The sequence below is a fragment of the Neophocaena asiaeorientalis genome, unplaced genomic scaffold (assembly GCF_003031525.2).
Source record: "Neophocaena asiaeorientalis asiaeorientalis breed wild unplaced genomic scaffold, Neophocaena_asiaeorientalis_V1.1 scaffold855, whole genome shotgun sequence".
NCBI classification, from domain to species: domain Eukaryota; kingdom Metazoa; phylum Chordata; class Mammalia; order Artiodactyla; family Phocoenidae; genus Neophocaena; species Neophocaena asiaeorientalis.
The window spans coordinates 318,730-342,188 of record NW_020171823.1 but is presented as its reverse complement, the minus strand read 5'-3'; the positions used below and the strand labels follow the sequence as shown (position 1 = coordinate 342,188).

The window sequence follows — 23,459 nt, the reverse complement described above, 5'->3', positions numbered from 1 at the left end:
CCAAAAAAAAAAAAAAAAAAAAAAAAAAAAAAAGAATCACTGGAAAGAACACTGTAGGTGGTACACACAGTCTATTATGCTCACACACCATACACAGGACAACCTTTTCAACAAACGGTAGCTGTGAAATAGCCACGTGGAAAATAATGAAGGTAGACTGTTATCTTCCACATAAACATGAAGAATTAAACTATAAAACTCTTAGAAGAAAATACAGGAAAAGATTTTCATGACAAAGGTTTTGGCAATGATTTCTTGGACACCAAAGACACAGGCAACAAAAGAAAAAAGACTAGGATTCTTAAAAATTAAAAACTTCTATGCATCAAAAGACACTTACTGGGAGAAAATATTTGAAATTATGGCTCTCATAAGGAATTAATATCCGGAGTATATAAAGACACCTATAACTCAACAAGAAGAAATCAAAGAATGGAATTCAAATGTGGGCCAAGGACTTTGGTGTGCATTTCTCCAAAGAAGACAAATGCACAGGAAAAGATGCAAGTGAGAAAAACAAAGGTAATATCAATTCACTTCCATTAGGATGGTCATTACTTTTTTAAGAAATGGAAAAGAGGTTTTGGCAAGGAGGCAGATATTCTGGAATCCTAGTGCATTGCTGATAAGAATGTAAAATGTGCAGGCAGTGTGAAAAGTATAGCAATCCTCACAAAGTTAAATACATGATACAATTCAGCAATTAGATTTCTAGGTGTATTTCCAAAAGAACTGAAAAAACAGAGACAAAAAAAGAGTTCAAAAAACACTCATACGTGAATGTTCATAGCAGTATTCTTCACAACTGCCAAAATATAGAAAACTCTGAAAGTACATCAACAGATGAATAAATGAAAAAATTGTGTTGTATACATACAATTGAATATTATTTGCCATAAAAAGGAAGCCCTATATATGCTAGAACATGGATGAATCCTGGAAACATTTAGCTAAGTGCAATAAGCCAGACACAATAACATATGATTCCATTTGTATCAGGTACCTAAAACTGTCAAGTTCACAGAAACAGAAATTAGAACAGAAGGGTATCAGAAGCTAGAGGGGAAAAAGGAATGGAAATTATTGTTTAATATGAACAGAAGTTTTTACATGAGTTACTGAGAATTCTGGGGAATGGATAGTGATGATGGTTATACAACACTGTGAATATTATCAATGCCACTAAATTGTATATTTTAACTGATACAGTTGAATGCTGAAAACAGTATCATGTAGTGTGTATTTCTTCACAATAAAATAATTAAAAAACAACACTAGAAAAAATTTATGCTAGTCTATATGAAGTACATTTTAAAAACTTATTTAAAACATATTCTGAAATGGATTAACTTATTAAAATGCATATGACCCTTAAATAGCAAATGCATTATTCTTTCTATAAACATAAGTCAAAAATAAACACAATGATACAGAGGATACAATGCTACAAAAAACAACAGTTTTCGACTTTATCAATGTCCAATCCTGGTTGTAATAAGATATAGTTATGAAAAATATTACCACTGAATGAAATTGTCTGATGGGTATATGTGAATTCCTTGTACTTTTTTTGTTTTATTGGAGTATAGCTGATTTACAATGTTGTATTAGTTTCAGGTATACAGCAAAATTAATCAGTTATACATATACATATATCCACTCTGTTTTAAATTATTTTCCCATATATGCCATTACAAAGTACTGCATAGAGTTCCCTGTGCTATACAGTTGGTCCTTATTAGTTACCTATTTTATTTATAGTACTATGTATATGTCAATCCCAATCTCCCAATCCATCCCTTTCTCCCTTCCCCCTTGGTAACCATAGGTTTGTTTTCTAGATCTGTGACTCTATAGCTTTTTTTTTAATTGCATGAAAATTTACTATGATCTGAAAATTTTAAGTTAATAATACAACCAAAACTGGGGAAAAAAACCTTTTTTACTCAGGAATATCTAACATTTGAACACTGAAAACTGCTTTAATTTTCATCTATTCTGCAAAGCCAAATACATATCCTTATTGTGCTATGAAAGCCAAGACAAAACTATTTTAAAATATGTATATTATTTAGGGCTTCCCTGGTGGCGCAGTGGTTGAGAGTTCACCTGCTGATGCAGGGGACATGGGTTCATGCCCCAGTCCGGGAAGATCCCACATGCCGTGGAGCGGCTGGGCCCGTGAGCCATGGCCACTGAGCCTGCGTGTCTCCACAATGGGAGAGGCCACAGCAGTGAGAGGCCCGCGTACCGAAAAAAAATATGTGTATATGTATATTATTTAAAAAAATATATATTTAATAACAGCTTTCCTCTACCAGAAAGAGCAGCATAACAGTCCCACTTTGTATTGTAGTATATTTTTAAGTCTAACTGACCTTGAAAACATATTAAAATGTTATGTGAGAAAACAGACCTTTCCTAAATGAGTCATCAAAGGAAATAAACTGACCTTAAAAGAAATACATTTCCAAGATGACAGTATTTCAGTATTACTATTATACTAAAACTCTCAAAAAGCAGAGAGATTTGTATAATTCGAATTGCCCAGCCTACATTATCTCAGTATTCAAGATCCTAAAACAAAAAAAAGTCCATAAACTTTTGAAAGCAGCAGGAAAATTAACGCTTTTACTGTTTCAAACCCCACAAGACACAAAATGTTAAGTATTTTCAAACAGCAATAATTCTGCAAATCTTGACACCAAATCCTGACAGCAAAATCAAAGGTAACAAAAGTGAAAAATAAGCAAGTGGGACTACATCCAACTAAAAAGCCTCTTCACAGCAAAGAAAACCATCAACAAAATTAAAAGGCAGTGTACTGAATGGGATACAGTTGCAAATCATGTATCCGATACACAGTTAATATCCAAAATATATAAAGAACTTATACAACTCAACAGCAAAAAACCCCCTATTCAGTTTGATTAAAAACTGGATGGAAGACGTGCACAGACACTTTTCTAAAAACATACATGGCCAACAGGCACATGAAAAGACACTGTACATCATGAATCATTAGGGAGATGCAAATCCAAATCACAATTATGTATCACCTGTCAGAATGTGTTCTATGAAAAAGGCAACAAATACCAAATGTCAGTGAGGATGTGGACAAAAAGGAACGCTTGGGCACTGTTGGTGGGAATGTAAACTGGCGTAGCCACTATGAAAAACAGTACGGAGATTCGTCAAAGAATTGAAAACAGAAATACCATATGACCCAGTATTTCCACTCCTAGATATATATCCAAAAAAAACCAAAGCCATTAATTCAAAAAGATACATGCACCCCAATGTTCACAGCAGCATTATTTACAATAACCAAAATATGGAAGTGACCTAGTATCCATCAACAAATGAATGGTTAAAGAAGATGTGGTGTGCATGCACGTGTGTATGTGAGTGTATGTATATAAGTGTAATTACTCAGCCATAAAAAAAGAATGAAACTTTGCCATCTGCAGCAACATGCATACACTTAGAAGGTATTAGGCCAAGTGAAATACACCAGACAGAGAAAGCCAAATACCAAAGGATCTCACTTTTATGTGGAATTTTAAAAAGAAACAACTAAAAAATAATTTTTAAAAAATCAAGCTAATAGATACAAAGAGCAGATTACTAAGTGCCAGAGATAGGGGTTGTGGGGTGGAAGACAACCTATGGATGGAATCTGCAAACAATATGACCAACAAGGGGTTAATATCCAGACTATATAAACAGCTCATATAACTGAACATCCCCCTAAAAAAAAAAAAAAAAAAAGAAATTTAAAAATGGGCAGAAGACCTGAACAGACATTTTCCCAAAGAGGACATAAAGATGGCTACCAGGCACATGAAAAGATGTTCAACATCATTAATTATTAGAGAAATGCAAACTGCAAGGTATCACCTCACATCTGTCAAGATGATTATCATCAAAAAACTACAAATAGGGCTTCCCTGGTGGCGCAGTGGTTGAGAATCCACCTGCCGATGCAGAGGACACGGGTTTGTGCCCCGGTCCGGGAAGATCCCACATGCCGCGGAGCGACTGGGCTTGTGAGCCATGGCCGCTGAGCCTGTGCTCTGCAGCGGGAGAGCCCACAGCAGTGAGAGGTCCGCAAAAAAAAAAAAGCACTACAAATAACAAATGTTGGTGAGGATATGAGAACAGGGAACTGTCCTACACTGTTGGTGGGAATGTAAACTGGTGAAACCACTGTATGGAGGTTCCTTCAAAAAACTAAAAACAGAGCTACCATATGAACCAGGCAGTCAGTCTTACTCATGGACATATATCCTGAGAATACTCTAATTCAAAAAGATAAATGCACACCAATGTTCAGAGCAGCTCTATTTACAATAGCCAGGACATGGAAGCAACCTAAATGTCCATCGACAGATGAATGGATAAAAAAGATGTGGTACATATATACAATGGAATATTACTCAGCCATAAAAAGAATGAAATAATGCCAATTGCAGCAACATGGATGGACCTGGGGATTATATCATACTAAAGGAAGTTAAGTCAGAAAGAGAAAGGCAAATTCCATATGATATCACTTCATATAGAATCTAAAAAATTATATAAACAAATGTATGTATCAAAACAGAAAGAGACTCACAGATATAGGAAACAAACTAGTGGTTACCATTGGGAAGAGAGACTGGGGGCATCAGCGTATTAGGGGTGTGGGATTAAGAGATAAGCAACAAGGATATATTGCACAGCACAGGGAATTATAGCCATTATCTTTTAATGACTTTTAATGGAGTATAAACAGTAAAAATACTGTATCACTATGGTGTACACCTGAAACTAATAAAATATTGTATATTAACTATACTTCATTAAAAAAGAAATATTAATGTCAAAAACATCCTAACATTCTTTCTGTTTTCATACAACAAAATCAGAGAGTTATCAGAGATTAAAATAAGGGGGGAAATGGCACAAAGAAAGAAAAAGAAAATTGCATGCCCCCAAATTTTTTGCTAAAATCAACATCATTTGAAGGTCTGTTACACTTTACCTAAGCCTAAACAAATAAAAGTGGATACAACACTGTTTCCATTATGCATGAGTAAGCCAAAACACTTTCAACAAACCACTGAATGTTATCTAACTCTGCTCTGCCTAATTGAAGGATATTTTATTACACATTGACAATTTTCTTTTGCCCTCCAACATATTTTCAGAAAACACCTAAAATGCTGGTATATGATAACAAATACATTACAAAAAAATTATACCATATTTAACTTATTTTCTGCCATATGACATGTTAACATTTTTGATAGGCTAATTTATACCCTGTGAATGTATATATGAAAGGGGTTAAAATCTACAAGGTGTCAGGGGCTTCCCTGGTGGCGCAGTGGTTGACAGTCCGCCTGCCGATGCAGGGGACACGGGTTCATGCCCCGGTCAGGGAAGGTCCCACATGCCGTGGAGCGACTGGGCCTGTGAGCCATGGCCTCTGAGCCTGCGCGTCCGGAGCCTGTGCTCCACAATGGGAGAGGCCACAACAGTGAGAGGCCTGTGCACCTCAAAAAAAAAAAAAAAAAACATTTACAAGGTGTCAAAACTGTACTTTCTTTACATTTTAAATCAACTGACACCTCACAGTATACAGTTTGATAAACTCTGTTCTAATCTTAACAAATAACTGATAAACCTAATCCCGTTCTCTGCACCAAGTTCATTTAACTCTGGACTTATTCCTCAGCTACAACTGATCTCTGACCAGTGTGTGATCTAAATTCTTTACAGTCCACTTGCAATGGTTTTTAATGTTCTTGGTCGAGTTTCTATGTGCCCTCAGTATCACTCCTATATAAACCCATAAAATGCAGAGATAGTCTGAGGCACTTAATATTTTTCTTTTTTTTTTGCGGTACGCGGGCCTCCCACCGCTGCGGAGCACAGGCCCCGGACATGCAGGCCCAGCGGCCATGGCTCATGGTCCCAGCCACTCAGCGGCACACGGGATCCTCCCAGACCAGGGCACGAACCCGCATCCCCTGCATCAGCAGGCGGATCCCCAACCACTGTGCCACCAGGGAAGCCCGAGGCACTTAATATTTTAAAACCCAAGAGAATTAAGGAAGTGAATGAATACAGAGTGCAGTAAGGAATTAACTCAAGCCGGTCTGGGTTGTTGAAACCCTGCCTATTCAAAAGAAAACAGCTCTAGCCTGGACCAACTCCTGAGAGAGAATCTCTAAACCTTTAGAATATCCTGCCTTGCAAGTGTACCTCTGTATACCTAGGACCTTGGATCATCAAGATAATTCATTCTAATGCAAATCAAAACTACAATGAGATATCATCTCACACCAGTCAGAATGGCCATCATCAAAAAATCTAGAAACAATAAATGCTGGAGAGGGTGTGGAGAAAAGGGGACACTCTTGCACTGCTGGTGGGAATGTGAATTGGTTCAGCCACTGTGGAGAACAGTATGGAGGTTCCTTAAAAAACTACAAATAGAATTACCATATGACCCAGCAATCCCACTACTTGGCATATACCCTGAGAAACCAAAATTCAAAAAGAGAGTCATGTACCAAAATGTTCATTGCAGCTCTATTTACAATAGCCAGGACATGGAAACAACCTAAGCGCCCATCATCGGATGAATGGATAAAGAAGATGTGGCACATATACACAATGGAATATTACTCAGCCTTAAAAAGAAATGAAATTGAGCTATTTGTAATGAGATGGATAGAACTAGAGTCTGTCATACAGAGTGAAGTAAGTCAGAAAGAAAAAGACAAATACCGTATGCTAACACATATATATGGAATTTAAGGGAAAAAAATGTCATGAAGAACCTAGGTGTAAGATAGGAATAAAGATGCAGACCTACTGGAGAACGGACTTGAGGATATGGGGAGGGGGAAGGGTGAGTTTTGACAGGGCGAGAGAGAGTCATGGACATATACACACTAACAAACGTAGTAAGGTAGATAGCTGGGGGGAAGCAGCCGCAAGGCACAGGGATATTAGCTCGGTGCTTTGTGACAGCCTGGAAGGGTGGGATGGGGAGAGTGGGAGGGAGGGAGACGCAAGCGGGAAGACATATGGGGTCATATGTATATGTATAGCTGATTCACTTTGTTATAAAGCAGAAACTAACACACCATTGTAAAGCAATTATACCCCAATAAAGATGTTTAAAAAAAAAAAAGATAATTCATTCTAACAACATTACAGTTTGATGTCTAAAGCGGCTGGTGATTAAGCAACTAAAACTAAGGTCAGTCAGGTGGCTCTCACCCTTTCTGTATTACCAAACCTCAATATTATACATATATACATATTTCATGGAAGAGAACAAAACCCTGGAAAGGCTTGGGAACGCTCCCTGCATGTAACTAAACATCATTTCAGGGAGAATTAAGTGCTATCAATATGACTGCAATGAGACAGGACAAGTGAACTTTTGCACTTTTGACTCTGTTTTTGGTGTCTTTCTCCTTTGAAAATTTTTATCTATATTCTTTAACTGTAAATAAACCATAACCATAAATAAAACTGTTTTCTGAGTTCAATGACCTCTGCCAAATCACTAACCTTGAGGCTGGCAGTTTGGGGGACCTGCAATCACATCAGTTTTTAAGTAGACTTTATTTAGCATTTTCCTTGTTAATGAGTTCAGAGTATGTGACACACACACATGTACACCACCTCTGTAATCAATATACTCTACAATTCACATCTACAAGGAAAAGAGCAAACATTCTAAACAGTCATAAATTCTCAAAACCTTTTTTCTCCAGAAACTTGAATTCTTTCAAAGAACAATGCTTCTGATATATAGGGAAGTCCCACTCTCATTAAAAACCCTTGGAAAACATAAAATGATAGCACAAACCCAGAAACTCGAAAAAATGTTAAGTACTGACAAATCAAATTTCCATTAGAAGCAAAGTATTTAACAATAATGTACCATTCTTTTCCAATGATGTTTATGTCCACCAACTAGCAGCCCACAAACCTTAAAAGATAACAAATCTATTAAATAATTTTGCCATGACACATACCATGCTATTAAAAACTGGCAGATTTCTAATCAGACCCACAGGAAAGAACAGTCAATAATCAGATCACAGATATAGCATCACTAACCACCTCTTCATCTCTACAGTGCCAGTCACATATTGGAGAGTGTTTTACATACTCAAAAATGAAATGGAGAGTGTTTTACATACTCAAAAATTAAATAAAAACCTCCTGTGTCTCCTTATCACAAACATCAATATTTACATTTTGTTAAAAGACAAACCAAAAGCAAAAATCTAAAGCACTTAAAAGTTCTTCTGCGTATCTTAGCACCATGTCTGCCTTGGACCCCGAAATCCAATCCTTTTTTCCTTTTTAAGTTCATATCCTAAATTCATTCAATAGCAGTAATATAACTTCCAGTATTTCTCTATACTCTTTAACATTTAACCCCCACACTCTATACACACACACACACACACACACACACACACACACGAAATAGTGTATATCTAGGAAAAGCCCCAACCACCTACCTTTAAACTAGATTCATAGTCTGTGTTCACTTTGAACATAAGCCCAAGTCGTAAATGAATTTCCTTGGCTCGACAAAAGCTGGGATCAACATAAAGCACCTCCTGAAATGCTTTAATTGCCCTTGAAGAATACAGACATAAGAAATGGTAAGATTAATTGTATGTGCTTTGGAAGTACAAAAAATACAATGGGTATACGACTTTAAAACAAATTATAACTTTATAAAAACACTATGAATGTAAAAAGGTAACTTTAACTTCCTCAAATTATTTGACAATATTTAAATATAGTAGTATTTTCAATGTAAATAAACAACTTAAAATTTTCTGAATCAACTTAGAGAAGACAGTAAGAAATCTTTTAAAATGGCAAAAAGGTAACAGTGTTAACCTTGGTTCTCTACTGCTCCATATAAATCCACTATTAGAAGCCTCACTCTTACCTACCACATTTTGGTTTACATTCAGCTTGGAACCTATTTTAAGTATGACGTGATTCAGATAGGGGTTAATATTTATCTTTTCCATATGGGATTCCTACTGTACAGAAAGCAGTGCCACCTCTATCATAAATCAAGGACCCTTGTTTACAGGACTGCTTCTGACTTCTCTAATCTACTTCAGCCTTCATTTGCCTACTTTTGTCCTAATTCTATTGTCTTGATTATTGTCTTTTTAACAGGTCCTTATTATCAGTGGAGAAAATCCAGATATGCTGGATATACTCTGAATATATTTAAGTGCTTGGAAGAGACAGAAAAAAAGTCTATTTTGAATTTCAATTATTCTATACTGTAAAAACCTCAGAGGTCACTATTTAGGACTGTAAATGTTTCCAAAGTCAATTCTCTTTTTATTATAGAAAGATGCAGATAACAGTCATATCGCAATTTAGTACCAAGCAACACACCACATGTCTTTAGTAAGTTACTTCAGTTAAGATCCTACTTGTCAAATGCTGTGGTTATATACACATTTACTGCAAAAACAACTATTCTGAAAGGAAGATTTTCTCTGGGAAATATAGAGATATCATTTACAGATGAGTTATTAAAATTTAAAATCATCTTTCACACAACTAACTCAACACTGTCACACACATATCAAACAATTAATATTTTCAATCTATAGACTTATCTCCTTCCTGATTTTACATTCCTACCTTCAATCTAAGGGGGCTCAAAAGTTATAACTATATGAAACTGTTCAATATTAGTCACACTTCTCTGTATCTAAAATGTATAGTTCTTTGTTCCCAGCCTTATACTGGATTTCACCTAAATTTGTTCTGGCTAGCTGAAATAACTGTATCTATTTGCACAACTGCAAATAATGATTTTTAAATATCCACTTTTCCATCTTGACATAAGGCAAAGTACAATAAATTATTCCATTTAGAAAAACTTATAACCTTATTTCTAAATACATCTCCCTACAAACTTTATAACTCCTATTACTGGTTTCGGTAACCATCTGTCCTCTTCCCATTTGTAAGTGATCACAAGTCCATGACCCAATGCCAGTGATAGTTTCATTCAAAAAAAAAGAAGAAAGAAAATCTTTCTTTTCTCTAACTATGGAATGTGATTTAAATTATTAGACTGCAGTCCTGAACATGAGGCCTGCTTCCATACTAAATAGTTCACATAACACTAAATAAAAATGAACACATCTTATTTCCCCCATCAACAAAATTTTAAAATTAAAAGATATCTAAGACCTTTTCTAGTTCTAAAAGTTCAGAATAGTGAGTTCTGTGAATAGGATTTTTAGGAAATTCACAGGGACCTTAAAATTGTCCTCATTCAAGACAAAAGGTAAGTTGACTTAAGTTTAAAATCTCTCAAAGAAATACACAGTTCATAAAATGAAGCTGTAACATCTATAACCTACAAGTTCATGTAACAAACAATGCAGTACTTCTGAACATGGCATAAACAATTTCCCAAAAAGCCAAGGAGTAAGAAAAATAATATACACAAAAAGTCATACAACTAAAAGCTGAATATTCATTCACATTTGGGAAACCATATCAAATACTGGTCAGTGGATACTTAAGGACTCTATTAACATTCAGAATGACCTACAGGACATGGCTGCAAACAACTGGTGGTGTACTCACTCGCTTTCCTTTGAATTCTCATAGCACTTAAATGAAAAAAAAAAAAAAGGACAAGACCAAAAAAGTTTCCTATACTTTACTGTTTATACAAAATCTTACACATTACTATCATTGTTAATCCTCAACACTGAAGGAGGTATCATTATTCCTATTGTGGGAAATTGAGAGTTTATAATCAAGTTACTAGTTACTGAGAGGTGTTTGCAAATGTGCTGAGTGGAGGGAATGAGGGCTGAACTTGATTTGAACCTACAAAGGTAATACACAACTAATGAAATGAGAGTTTACTGACATTTAAATATTTTATGTGCTTCTCCTACATACACACACACACACACACATACACACACACACACACAAAGTGGGAAAACATCTGATGTAAGTCAACTTACCAGTGAAATGCATTGAAATAGAAGTAAACCAAACCAAGGCCATACAAAAAGGCAGCATTCTGTTTAAAAACAAAAAACAAAAAAAAAAGCGCCATTTAAAAGCTTTTATGTCTACTTTATGTTATTAAGTAGAAACATAATACACAAAATGTTCTTTAGTTCTAAAAATTCTATCCTATCTTACAATATGATTAAAAGAAACAATGAAGTCATGAGCCCACACGAAATGCAGAAGCCAAACAACTTGGAGAAATATTATCAGTTCATTTTAATCAAGCCCACAATGAAAATAATTTTTTTAACTCCTACAATTTCTGTGAAACCACAAAGTTCCTAAATAGCCAAAGCAATCCAGAGAATGAAGAACAAAGGTGAAGGTATCACATTTCCTGACATCAAACTATACTACAAAGCTACACTAAGAAAAACAGTATGGTAACTGGTATAAAAATATTAGCATATAGACCAGTGGAACAGAAAAAAAGAGATCAAAATTAAACCCCCACATTTATGGTCAAATAATGTTTCATAGGGAGCCAAGAATGCCCAACTGTAAGAGGACAGACTCTTCACCTCTTTAAAAATGATGCTGGGGAAAATGGATAAGCCCATGCAAAATACTAAAATTGCAGTCCTATCTTACTTGTAAATGTTAACTCAAAATGGATCAAATATTTAAACGTAAGGCCTGATACCGTAAAATTTCCTGGAAGAAAATACAGAAAAGAAGCTCCCTGACCTTGGTCTTGGCAATGTTTTTTGGATATGACACAAAAAACACAAATAGCAAAATCAGAAGTTAACAAATAGGACTATGTCAAACTTGAAAACTTCTACAAAGCAAAGGAAACAATTAAAAACATGAAAAGACAGCCTACAGAAAAGGAGAGATTTTCCAGATGTCATAAAGAACATTGAATGTTCATGGAAAGAGCTCAAAACATTAACAGGAGTTTGGAAGAAACAGATTCCAACCCACATGGATGACTTTGAGAAGTTCAAGGCTTCAGTTCAGGAAATACCTGCAGATGAGTTGGAAATAGCAAGAGAACCAGAATTTAGAAGAAGAGCCTAAAGATGTGACTGAATTGTTGTCATTCATGATAAAACTTGAACAGATGAGAAGTTGCTCCTTATGCCTGAACAAAAAATGCTGTTTCTTGAGATGGAAACTACTCTGGTGAAAATGCTGTGAAGACTGCTGAAATAACAAAAAAGAATTTAGAATATTACATAAACTTAGTTGATAAAGCACTGGCAGAGTCTGAGAAAACTGACTGCAATTTTGAAAGTTCTACTGTGGGTAAAACATCATGCTATCAAACAGCATTACATATTACTGAGAAACTCCTTGTGAAAGGAAAGAGTCAATCAATGTGGCAAACTTCATTGTGGAGTTACTTTAAAAAACTGCCACATCCATCCTAACTTTAGCAACCGTCACCCTGATTGGTTAGCAGCCATCAACATCAAGGTAAGACCCTCCACCAACAAGAGGATTATGACTCACTGAAAGCTCAGATAATTTTCAGCAACTAAGTATTTTTTTTTTTATTTTACTGTTAAACTATTTACCTTTATTTGATTTTATTTTTTGCTACACTGAATTGATTTTATTTTTATTGAAGTATAGTTGATTTACAGTGTAAGTATTTTTAAATAAAGGTATGCACATTGTCTTTTTAGACATAATGTTACTGCATACTCAGTAAGACTACAGTACAGTGTAAATTCAACTTTTTTTAAGCATTAGGAAACAAAAAAATTAGTGTGACTCAATTTACTGCAGTATTTGCTTGCTTGCAGTGGTCTGGGTGAACCCCTAATATCTCCGAAATATGCCTAGTCTGTGTCAGTGTCTATCACAAACCCTAATTAATAAATTATAGGACTTCCCTGGTGGCACGTGGTTAAGACCACCTGCCAATGCAGGGGACACGGGTTCAAGCCCTGTTCCAGGAAGATCCCACATGCCGCAGAGCTACTAAGCCTGTGTGCCACAACCACTGAGCCTGTAATCTAGAGTCCGTGCGCCACAACCGCTGAGCGCGATCGCGCCTAGAGCCCGTGCTCCGCAACAAGAGAAGCCGCCTCAGTGAGAAGCCCGCACATCACAACGAAGAGTAGCCCCCACTCACCGCAACTAGAGAAAGCCCACGCACAGTAACAAAGACCCAACACAGCCAAAATTAAATAAATAAATGGTTTTTTTAAATGCCTTAAAAAAAAAAGAAATTATAGTTTCATGTGGTTTACCATCAACCTATATACAATGTGTATTAACGGGGCGAGGGGCGGGGAACATGGCTGGGACTCTGTGCTTTCACTGCCAAAGGCCCAGATTCAATCCCTGATCGGGGAGCTAAGAACCTGCAAGATACACGGCTCAGCTAGAAGAGAAAAAAAGTGGCTGAATGTCACCAAGATGAGGGGATAGGAGGGCTGCTGGCTTATCCTACTGTTAGCATCAGAGCACATATAAAACCACATGGATTAACTCCATGAGCGAAATCCACAAACTGAGCATCTCCTACACACTGGGCAATGGAAAATACTGAAATGGGTGGCAAAGGCTAAGACACACTCCCGCAATAAGCCCCACTCCCACCATATCCCCTCTTAAAATCCTGAGATAACCTCCAACTCCAAGCTTCTACCTGGAAAGTGAAAACAAAGCGTCTGGACCACACATCTAGTGCCCCAGTTTTTAAGGCTGCCACCCCAAGGGATCACCTAGCTCTGAGAATCAATGGAGTTTGACAATTATGTATCCCTTGGGATCTCTGCGAACAAGGAAGTGTCTATTACACAAGCACACAAGTACTACCTGTGGCACACCTACTCTCAAGATAAAATAACAAATTTCTTAAGGAAAAAGAGAAAGACACCAAGGAAATTTGCTAACTTTTCAAAGAAAAGGGAAACCAATGATGTAATTTGTAAGTATATATACTGTAGCTAAGATCAGGAAACAATGGTACAGCATCCAAACCGGACTCACGGTCTTTTTAATGCATAGTTGCAGGCCTAACAACAGTTTTTATATTTTTACAAGTTTATTAAAAAAAAAAGAAGGTCTTCCCTGGTGGGGCAGTGGCTGAGAGTCTGCCTGCTGATGCAAGGGACATGGGTTCGTGCCCCAGTCCGGGAGGATCCCACGTGCCACGGAGTGGCTGGGCCCGTGGACCATGGCCGTTGAGCCTGCGCGTCTGGAGCCTGTGCTCCGCAACGGGAGAGGCCACAATAGTGAGAGGCCCACATACTGCAAAAAAAGAAGAAGAAGAAGAAGGAAGGAGAAGGAGAAGGAGAAAAGAAGAAGAAGAAGAAGAAGAGGAAGATGAAGAGGGGACTTCCCTGGTGGTGCAGTGGTTAAGAATCCACCTGCCAATGCAGGAGGCATGGGTTCGAGCCCTGGTCCGGGAGGATCCCCCATGCCATGGAGCAACTAAGCCCATGCGCCACACCTACCGAGCCTGCGCTCTAGCCCTCATGAGCCACAACTACTGATCCCACGTGAGACAACTAGTGAAGACTGCGTGCCTGGAGTCCCTGCTCCACAAGAAGAGAAGCCACTGCAATGAGAAGCCTGCGCACAGCAACAAAGAGTAGCCCTCACGCGCTGCAACTAAAGTCCACACACAGCAAGGAAGACCCAACGCAGCCAAAAATTACTTTTTGAAAAAGAAGAGTACCTGACAGAAATGAAATGTGGCCAATTAAACCTAAAATTTAGTCAAGTCCATTAAAAAAACTTTGCCAAACTCCATAATCACAACCATTGAACTTCAGTTCTTTATACAATATGTACGATGGTGGCAAGGAAAACCTATGAAATTGTCTGCTAATATGTAGATACAATGAAAACAAAGACATTTTTAAAAAGAGTAAAATTAAGTTATATTGGAATAAGATTTGTACATTACACTTGAAAGGGTAAAATACTGTCATACTTAAGGGATCTCCAGAAAAATAGAACTTCATGATATGAGAGAAAGATCAGGGCAGGAGGGGAGGTGGGGTGACTTGTAAAGGAATTGATGAGCAAGTTCTTTAATTGGTCATAATTGTTTACCTGGTGATACAAACCTTCATTCCTGAAGGGTGTATTTACTACTTCTGTCTGGATTGTTTTACCAGTTTCCCAGTGACCTTAATTACAAGAAGCAGTAGTACTAAGAGATGCCCTGAGGCATTTCCTGTATGGCCATTGTGCAGTCCTGCTACCATATGGCCATTATGCAACAGTAGTCCAATTTCCCCTTTCTACTTCTCAGAATGAATCACCACAGCCAGAAAAGAAACTCTTTTCTTTGCCTGTTGATTCCAATTGAGGCATAAGGAGTCCAAATTACCAGGAAGCACTCTTAACTTTTAGCTTTCAGTTTAATGGAATCATTGGTATGTCTACTGGTGAAAGCATTCCTCGCTTTGAAACTAACACCTCATCTCTTTCCCAGGAAAGCATAAGGTCATGGGAAAAGGAAGCTAAATTTGCTAGCAGGTCACTAAGGGTAACAGTAAGTGGTGCTGAGGTGACATCACCAAGATGGCAACACAGGTTGTTCCCAACTTCAGTCCCCCTCACTAGAAGACCAACTAGCAAATACTCTGGACAACACTATGAAAATCCCAGAACATGGGGCTAAGACTGACACACATCCCTGGACCTCAAAACACCAAGAGGATGTCTTAGAAGGGTAAGAGGACCAGCTATACTCTGACTACACTGCCCCTCTCCCAAGCTAGCACAGCAACATACCAAGAGGGATCTATCAGGCCTATGGTCTCTCCAGTGGGCAAAGGAGAGTCCAAGGTGGATATCCAGCTCCCCCAGCATTATGAGTGACATCCAGAGCATGCACTGAAGTCTTGCCTCATGGGGATGGCAAGAAGACTATGCACTTCTTAACCAGCGGGGATCAGAATATGACTGAGGGATAGGGCTTAATAGCACTCAAATCGTGATAGAACAAGTTTCCCTTGTAGGGGTGCTAAGTAGAGACCCCAGAAAATGACTCTTATTTTGCAGAGCCACTCCAATGGCCACACTTGAAGAGTGAACTCAGCGCACAGTTATGCCTGATTCAGGACCCCAAACAATTACCTTGCCAGCTTTGAAGACTTTTTTTTTACCACCCAGCTTTGGCATGGCTAATCCGCAGAATGCCCTGCTCTGTCCCCAAGCCCCAACCATCAGCAAACCCAACCACATAATCTGGGAAACTGCACAGCCCATCCTACAACAGTACTTACAACAGCACTTGAGCAAAGAGGCCAGCAAGTAACTGTGCACTACTAGAAAAAGCTGGTGGCTCCAACTGGCCAAGGCACTTGGTACACAGTTCTACCTGATTAAAGTCCCTAGCCAGCAAGCCATACCAGCCCTGTCTGAGCAGAAAGGCAGATTCATAGTTCCACTTACTGCTCAGTACAGCCCTAGTCTCATCTAATCAGGAATTCTAACCACAACATTTAGGAAGATGTGTCACCCATCGTACAAGCCACTTAGGACGGCGCCTGAGCACAGAACTCACCCAAAAGCACTGCGCATCTGGATAACCAATGCAGCAGTCCTGTCTGGCCAAGGAAGCTGGTAGGCAGCTCTGTTAGATTAGGGTGTCCAACCATCAAGCCCTAACGGCCAAGGAAACCATGCAGACCTAAATTCGCAGACCTAACCAAAAACTGAGTACAGGACCACGTCCCACACTATCGATAAGCCTGACCAGAGAATCCAGGCAACCAAGGAGCCCATTCTACAGCTACACATGTGCAGAAAATCAAGTAAGCACTCCTATCCAATGGTTCACAGACAGAGTGACCTCTTGACCTCAGAGCTTAGGCAATGTCTCAACACAGACACAAAAACCTCATAGCAAGCCTCACCTGCCCAAGGAGGCTGTAAACTGACCTGTCTAATCCCAAGCTGAGCTAACTGGTGAACTGCCTCTGACAAAGAAAACCAGATAAATCTGGAAAAGGAGACCATCACTCAAATGTGCAAAGTATAAAGATTATGAAGAATCAGGTAAAACTGACACCACCAAAGGAAACCATTAAAACTTCAATAACTGAGCCAAAAGAACCAGAGACTGTGAGCTGTTTGACAAAATAATTCAGAATAATCCTCTTACAGAAGTTTATTAAACGAAAAGAACACACAGAAAGACAACTAAATGAAACTAGGAAAGCAATAATGAAGAAAACAAAAAATTCAAGAAAGAAATTATTTTTTTAAGGGTCTTCTAATGAAAAATACACTGGTTGAACTAAAGAACTAAACAGAGAATTTCACCATCACACTCAACCAAGCAGAAAACAGAATCTGTTAACCAGATGACTGTCATTTTGAAATTATCCAGCTGGAGGAGTAAAAAAGAAAAGTAAATGGAAAAGAAGTTTAAAAAGCCAAGAGGACTTATGAGACATCATCTAAAGGAAACAATATTCACATTTTATGAATGCCAGAAACATAAAACAAAAAGAAAAGGCAAGAAAAGTACATGTAAAAGAAAAATGGCCCCAAACCTCCCATATCTTGGGGGAGAAATGGATATTCTAATTGCTTAGGTCCAAAAGACTCGAAAGGTGAACTCAGAAGAATCACACCAACACACATTACAACTGTTAAAGTCAAAGACAAAAAAGAATTCTGAAAGCAGCATGAGAAAAGTGACACATCATAAACAAGACTATAAGCGGATGTATTATCAAAATCTTGGCAGTCCAGAAGAGAATGGGATAATATATTCAAAATACTTAAAGAAAAACTGTCAACCAAGAATACTATAGCAAAAATACTCTACCTGGGGGGAGAGGGGGAAACTGTCCTTTAGAAACAAAATAATACTCAAATAATGAGATAATTTCCCCAATCAAACAAAAACTAATAAAGCTCATCAACACTGCCTTACCAGAAATCCTAAAGGGAATTTTTAAGAGGAAATAAAAGGATGGTATTTAACACTGTAAAAACATATGGGTATATTTTAAAACTCACTGGTAAAGGTAAATATGTAGTCAAAATCCATGTATCTAACATTGTAATGGTGGTGTGTAACTAATTTATAAGTCTAATTTTAAGTTAAAAAACAATGGCTAGGGCTTCCCTGGTGGCGCAGTGGTTGAGAGTCCGCCTGCCGATGCAGGGGACGCGGGTTCGTGCCCTGGTCCGGGAGGATCCCACATGCCGCGGAGCGGCTGGGCCCGTGACCCATGGCCGCTGGGCCTGCGCGTCCGGAGCCTGTGCTCCGTGGCGGGAGGGGCCGCAGCCGTGAGAGGGCCGCGGACCACACACACACACAAAAAAAAATCATAAAAAAAAAAAAAAACAATGGCTAGGGAATTCCTGGCAGTCCAGTGGTTAGGACTTGGCACTTTCACTGCCAGGGCCTGGGTCCAATCCCTACTTGGGGAACTAAGATCCTGCAAGCCGTGTGGTATGACCAAAACAACAACAAAACACAATGACTATAATAATTTATTATTGGATATACAACCTAAAAATATGTAAAGTAACATCATCAACTTAAAACTTTAATGGAATAAGTAAAAGTGAAAAGTTTATATTACTATTAAAGTTATTATCAGTTAAAATAGAATGTTACAAATAAAAAATACTTTAAGACTCATGGTAAACACAAAGGAAAAATTTGTAGCAGTTATCTAAAAGATTGTCATAAAGGAATCCAAGCATATCTGAAGAAAAATTTATCAAATTGCAAAGGCCAACACCAACATAGAAAAAAAGGAATAAAGAACTACAAAACATCAGAAAACATTAAAATGGAATTAGTAAATCTCACCTATCAATAAATACTTTATGTGGAAATGATTAAATTCTCGAATCAAAAGACAATAAATATTAAAAAAACAAGCAAACAAACCAAGATCCAACGACATACTGCCTAGAAGAATCTCAAGGGATAAAAAGAAATATTACTATGGCAACCAAAAGAAAGCAGCAGTAGCTATTTTTACATCAGACAGAACAGATTTTTCACTAAAATTGGAGCAAGTAATATATTAAGCAAATCCCAAAAGACTTAATAGTAAAAATAAACATCAATACAAGTTAGAAACTTTAGTGCCCTGCTCTCAACAGCATTTAGATCATCCAGAGACTCCACAGAGAAACAGTGAATGTGAATAACTGTATAAGCCAAATGAAAAAAGTCCCATCCAACAAAGGCATAATGTATATTTTTTTCTAAAGCACCTATGGAACATTTTCTAGGATAAATCACATACTAGGGAACAAACAATTCTTTAATAAATTTAAGAACACTAAAGTCATACCAAGTATCTTTTCAGAACACAATGGTATGAAGTCAGTAACAGGAAGAAAACAAAATTCACAAGGGCATGGAAATTAAACACCACACTCCAAAACAACCAATGAATCAAAGAAGAAATTAAAAGAGAAATTTAGGGACTTCCCTGGTGGTCCAGTGGTAAAGAATCTGCCTTACAATGCAGGGGACTCGTGTTTGATCCCTGCTGGGGTAACTAAGATCCCACAAGCCACAGGTCAACTAAGCCCATGCACCACAACTATTGAGCTCGCACACCTCCACCAGAGAGCCGTATGCTGCAAACTACAGAGCCCACGTACTCTGAAGCCTCGGGCGCCACAACTAGAGAGAAACCCACGCCCCGCAACAAAAGATCCTGCATGCCTCAACTAAGACCCACTGCAACCAAAAAACTATAAAACTAAATTATAAAATAAACATTTTTAAAAAAGAGAAACTTAAAAGTATCTTGAGACAACAAAAGCACACACAACATATAAAAAACCTGACACTGGAAAAGTAGTTCTAAGACATAAATTTATAGTTAATAAAGTCTCACATCGAGATGAAAGAAGAATCTCAAACAACTTACTTCACCCCTTAAGGAAACAGAAAAAGATCAACAACCTCAGTCCAAAGTTAGGAGAAGAATGAGAATAATGAAGATTAGAGAACAGATAAATACAATCTTCCAAGACTGAACAAGGAACAAATAAAAAATGTGAATAGACCAATAATAAGTACGGAAATTTAATTGGTAATAAAAAAATATGCCAAGACAGAAAACCCAGAAACAGGCTCCTCCATTAGTGAAGTCAACGAAAGATTTAAAGAATTAATAGCAACTCTTCTCAAACTCTTCCAAAAAACTGAAGATGAAAAAATACTTCCAGTCTTATTTTATGAATAACCCTGATACCAAAGCCAGAGGATACTACCAATAAAAGGAAACTATAGACTAAAATCCATGGTTGAATATAAATAACAAAATTCGGAACAAGGTATCAGCCAACTGATTTCAACAACACATTAAAAGAATTATACCCCATGGCCAAGTGGGATTTGACTGTGGGATGCAATGCTGATTCAACATACGCAAATCAATAAACATGACATACCACATTCACAGAAGCAAAGAATAAAATGATATGATCAACTAAGCAGATGCAGAAATATAATTTGACAAAATTCAACATCCACTCATGATGAAAACTCAAAAACTGGATACAGTGGGAACATATGTCAACGTAATAAAGGCCATATATGGCATAACAAGACCTAACATCATACTCAACTGTGAAATGTTGAAAGCTTCTCATCTAAGATCAGGAAAAGCATCTATTCAACGTTAAGTACTGAAAATCCTACCCAGAATATTCAAGTAAGAAAAAAAAAAGGGCATGCAAATCAGAAAGGAAAATATAAAATACTCCCTGTTTGCAAATGACTTGATCTTATACATAGGGAGTCATAAAAACTCCACCAAAAGAAAGAAAATTCAATGAATTCAGTAAAGATGCAGCATACAAGATCAACTGCAGATTTCAGTTGTTTTATACCTTAACAATTAGCTGTTAAAGAAAACAACTACATTCATAATAGTATCAAAGACAATTTAAAAACTTAAGAATAAATTTAACCAACGAGCTGAAAAATCTATACTCTGAAAACATACAAATCTCATGGAAGAAACTGAAAAGACACAAATTAAAGGAAAGATACCCATTTTCATATAAAGAACATGTTAAAATGTCCACACTACCCAAACCTTCTAAAGATTCCTTTCAATCCTTATCAAGATTCTAGTGGCATTTTTTTGCATTAATAGAATCAAAAAACAAAACAAGACCCTGAATCACCAACACAATCCAAAAATAGAAGAACAAAGCTGGAGATACCAACTTTCCTGATTTCAATCTATATTACAAAACTACAGTAATCAATGAACATGATACTGGCATAAAACAGATACACAGACTCATGAAACAGAATTAAGAGTCCAGAAATAAACCCATGCATATATGGTCAGGTAATTGACAAGGGAGCCATGAATCCTCAATGGAGAAAAGACACAACTTTTTAATAAGTGATCCTAAGTAAATTAGAATTCACACACAAAACAATGAACACTAGAATGCTATCCTACACCATTCACAAAAACAAAGGAACAGATTAAAGATTAAAACAAAGACCTGAAACCATAAGACTCCTAGATTAAAACACAGGGGAAAAGCTCCCAGACAGCTGTCTTGGCAATGCTTTTTTTGGGTATGATACCTAAAGCACAAGCAACAAAAAATAAAGAAATGAGACTACATCAAACAAACAAACAAAAAGCCTCTCCATAACAACAGAAATGATCAACAAAATGAAAAGGCAACCTATGGAGTGGAAGAAAATTTTTGCAAACCACACGTGATAAGAGGCTAATATCCGGGCTTCCCTGGTGGTGCAGTGGTTGAGAGTCTGCCTGCCAATGCAGGGGACACGCGGTTCGTGCCGTGGAGCGGCTAGGCCCGTGAGCCATGGCAGCTGAGCCTGCGCGTTCGGAGCCTGTGCTCCGCAACAGGAGAGGCCACAACAGTGAGAGGCCCACGTACCGCAAAAAAAAAAAAAAAGTCTTATTTATAAAAAAAATAATCAGGCAAAATTTAATGAAACTACTAATTCTGTAAACAAATTATTCTCACCTTGATTCTCTGATAAAATAGGTGGTGAGAAAAATATGTTTACAATGGAAAACTATAATGTGACCTTTGGATTCAGTCTTGTATATTTACCAGTCCTTGACAAATACCTCCAATTTACACCTCTCTAAATTGGTGCTTCCAAATTTTCTCCATTCTGACTTGGAATAATTACGAACTGAAAAGCCTTTTACCTAGAGCCCTGAAAGCTGATGCGACATGACATCATATAAACTTCAAGAATATTACCGTAACAGATCATTAATGAACAAACTGACTGGTCCTCTCATAAAGTTTGTCATCACAATTCAAACCAGTAATTCTATGTATTGCCCCTGTTGTCCACACTCTACCATCTACTGATGCTTTGATCCCATCATCTACAAATCTTGACTGTCCTCTGGAATCAGAAATTGGGCTTTTAACATTTATTCTTTGTTTTTCTGTTATTTTCACATAAATTCGCCCCTCCTTAAATGCTTGCTGCCTAGCCCTGAACTTCTATTACAGTTACTCAACAGACTATTCAGTTGGTCCTAAATGTACAAAAGGCTATAGAACAAGAAATGAACTAACATTGTTCTAAGAAAGAAGAATGTCTCTTCACTCCTTTAAACAATAGTGGGAACTAACAATCTATAGGTCAGATTCCTGAACCTGTTCCTAAGCACATCTGCACATTTCCTTCTAAAACTGCAAGAACCACATTAAGTGGGTTTAGCAAAAGTGCCTCATCCTCTGTATGTGAAACACGCAGTATCTAATCGGGGTTCCTCATACTCCACTACTCACCTTGATGAGGATGGCTTAGCGCAAACTGCCTTGTTATTTCTTTTAGTAATTTTCCAAAGGCTGACCCTTACAGGGCAATAAATTCCTACTTGCTCAGGCTATATTCAGAACTGACCCCGGTTCTACATTGAATATCATTTCCTCAACTGCAACAGTACTGAAAAACAATGTTTTTCCACTTTAATTCTTATCCTCCTTCGAAAAACTAACAAACTACAAAAACACCAGCAAGATAACTCCCTTGCTTGCCTGATGAGTCACAGGCATGAAAATGAAATGAAAAAAGGCTATTTAATAATTTTAATGTCCCCTTCAAGGGAATCATTATTTTTGTCTCCTTGTGGAAGAATTCCTTCCTCTGGAACTAACACCTCTCAGTCATTCTAGCATGAAGTTGTAGGTACAAAAAGCAAAAATGCTGCTATTGGATAACCAGGGTTAATAGTCGGTGCCACTCCCAATTCCACTGTCTTGACTGCTGGACCCATGAATGCTAGCTATTAGAAAAACACCACCAATTCAGAGCATTATAAATCTCTTGGTGAACCCTGCCCCAGCTTTGCAACACACTGCCACATAACTGGCACTGTAACTGAGTCTTCAAAAGGCCCTTTCACTTCTCTATCAAGCCA

At 37.6% G+C, this 23,459-nt stretch overlaps 1 protein-coding gene across 6 annotated transcripts in view; it reads right to left on the bottom strand.

The window, feature by feature from the left end:
• The window catches only part of LOC112396007 (lysine-specific demethylase 6A-like), a 164,745-nt gene that overhangs the window by 90,540 nt on the left and 50,746 nt on the right, over positions 1 to 23,459 (bottom strand). For all 6 annotated transcript variants that reach the window (XR_003002486.1, XM_024739482.1, XM_024739489.1 and 3 more), the window contains exons 5-6: positions 11,055 to 11,113; positions 8,541 to 8,661 (exon numbers count right to left, since the gene is read on the bottom strand). Coding sequence is in view for 5 of the 6 variants with exons in the window: in XM_024739482.1 (XP_024595250.1) it covers positions 8,541 to 8,661; positions 11,055 to 11,113 (180 nt within the window). In the remaining variant the exon portion in view is untranslated. The remainder of the gene's footprint in view (positions 1 to 8,540; positions 8,662 to 11,054; positions 11,114 to 23,459) is intronic.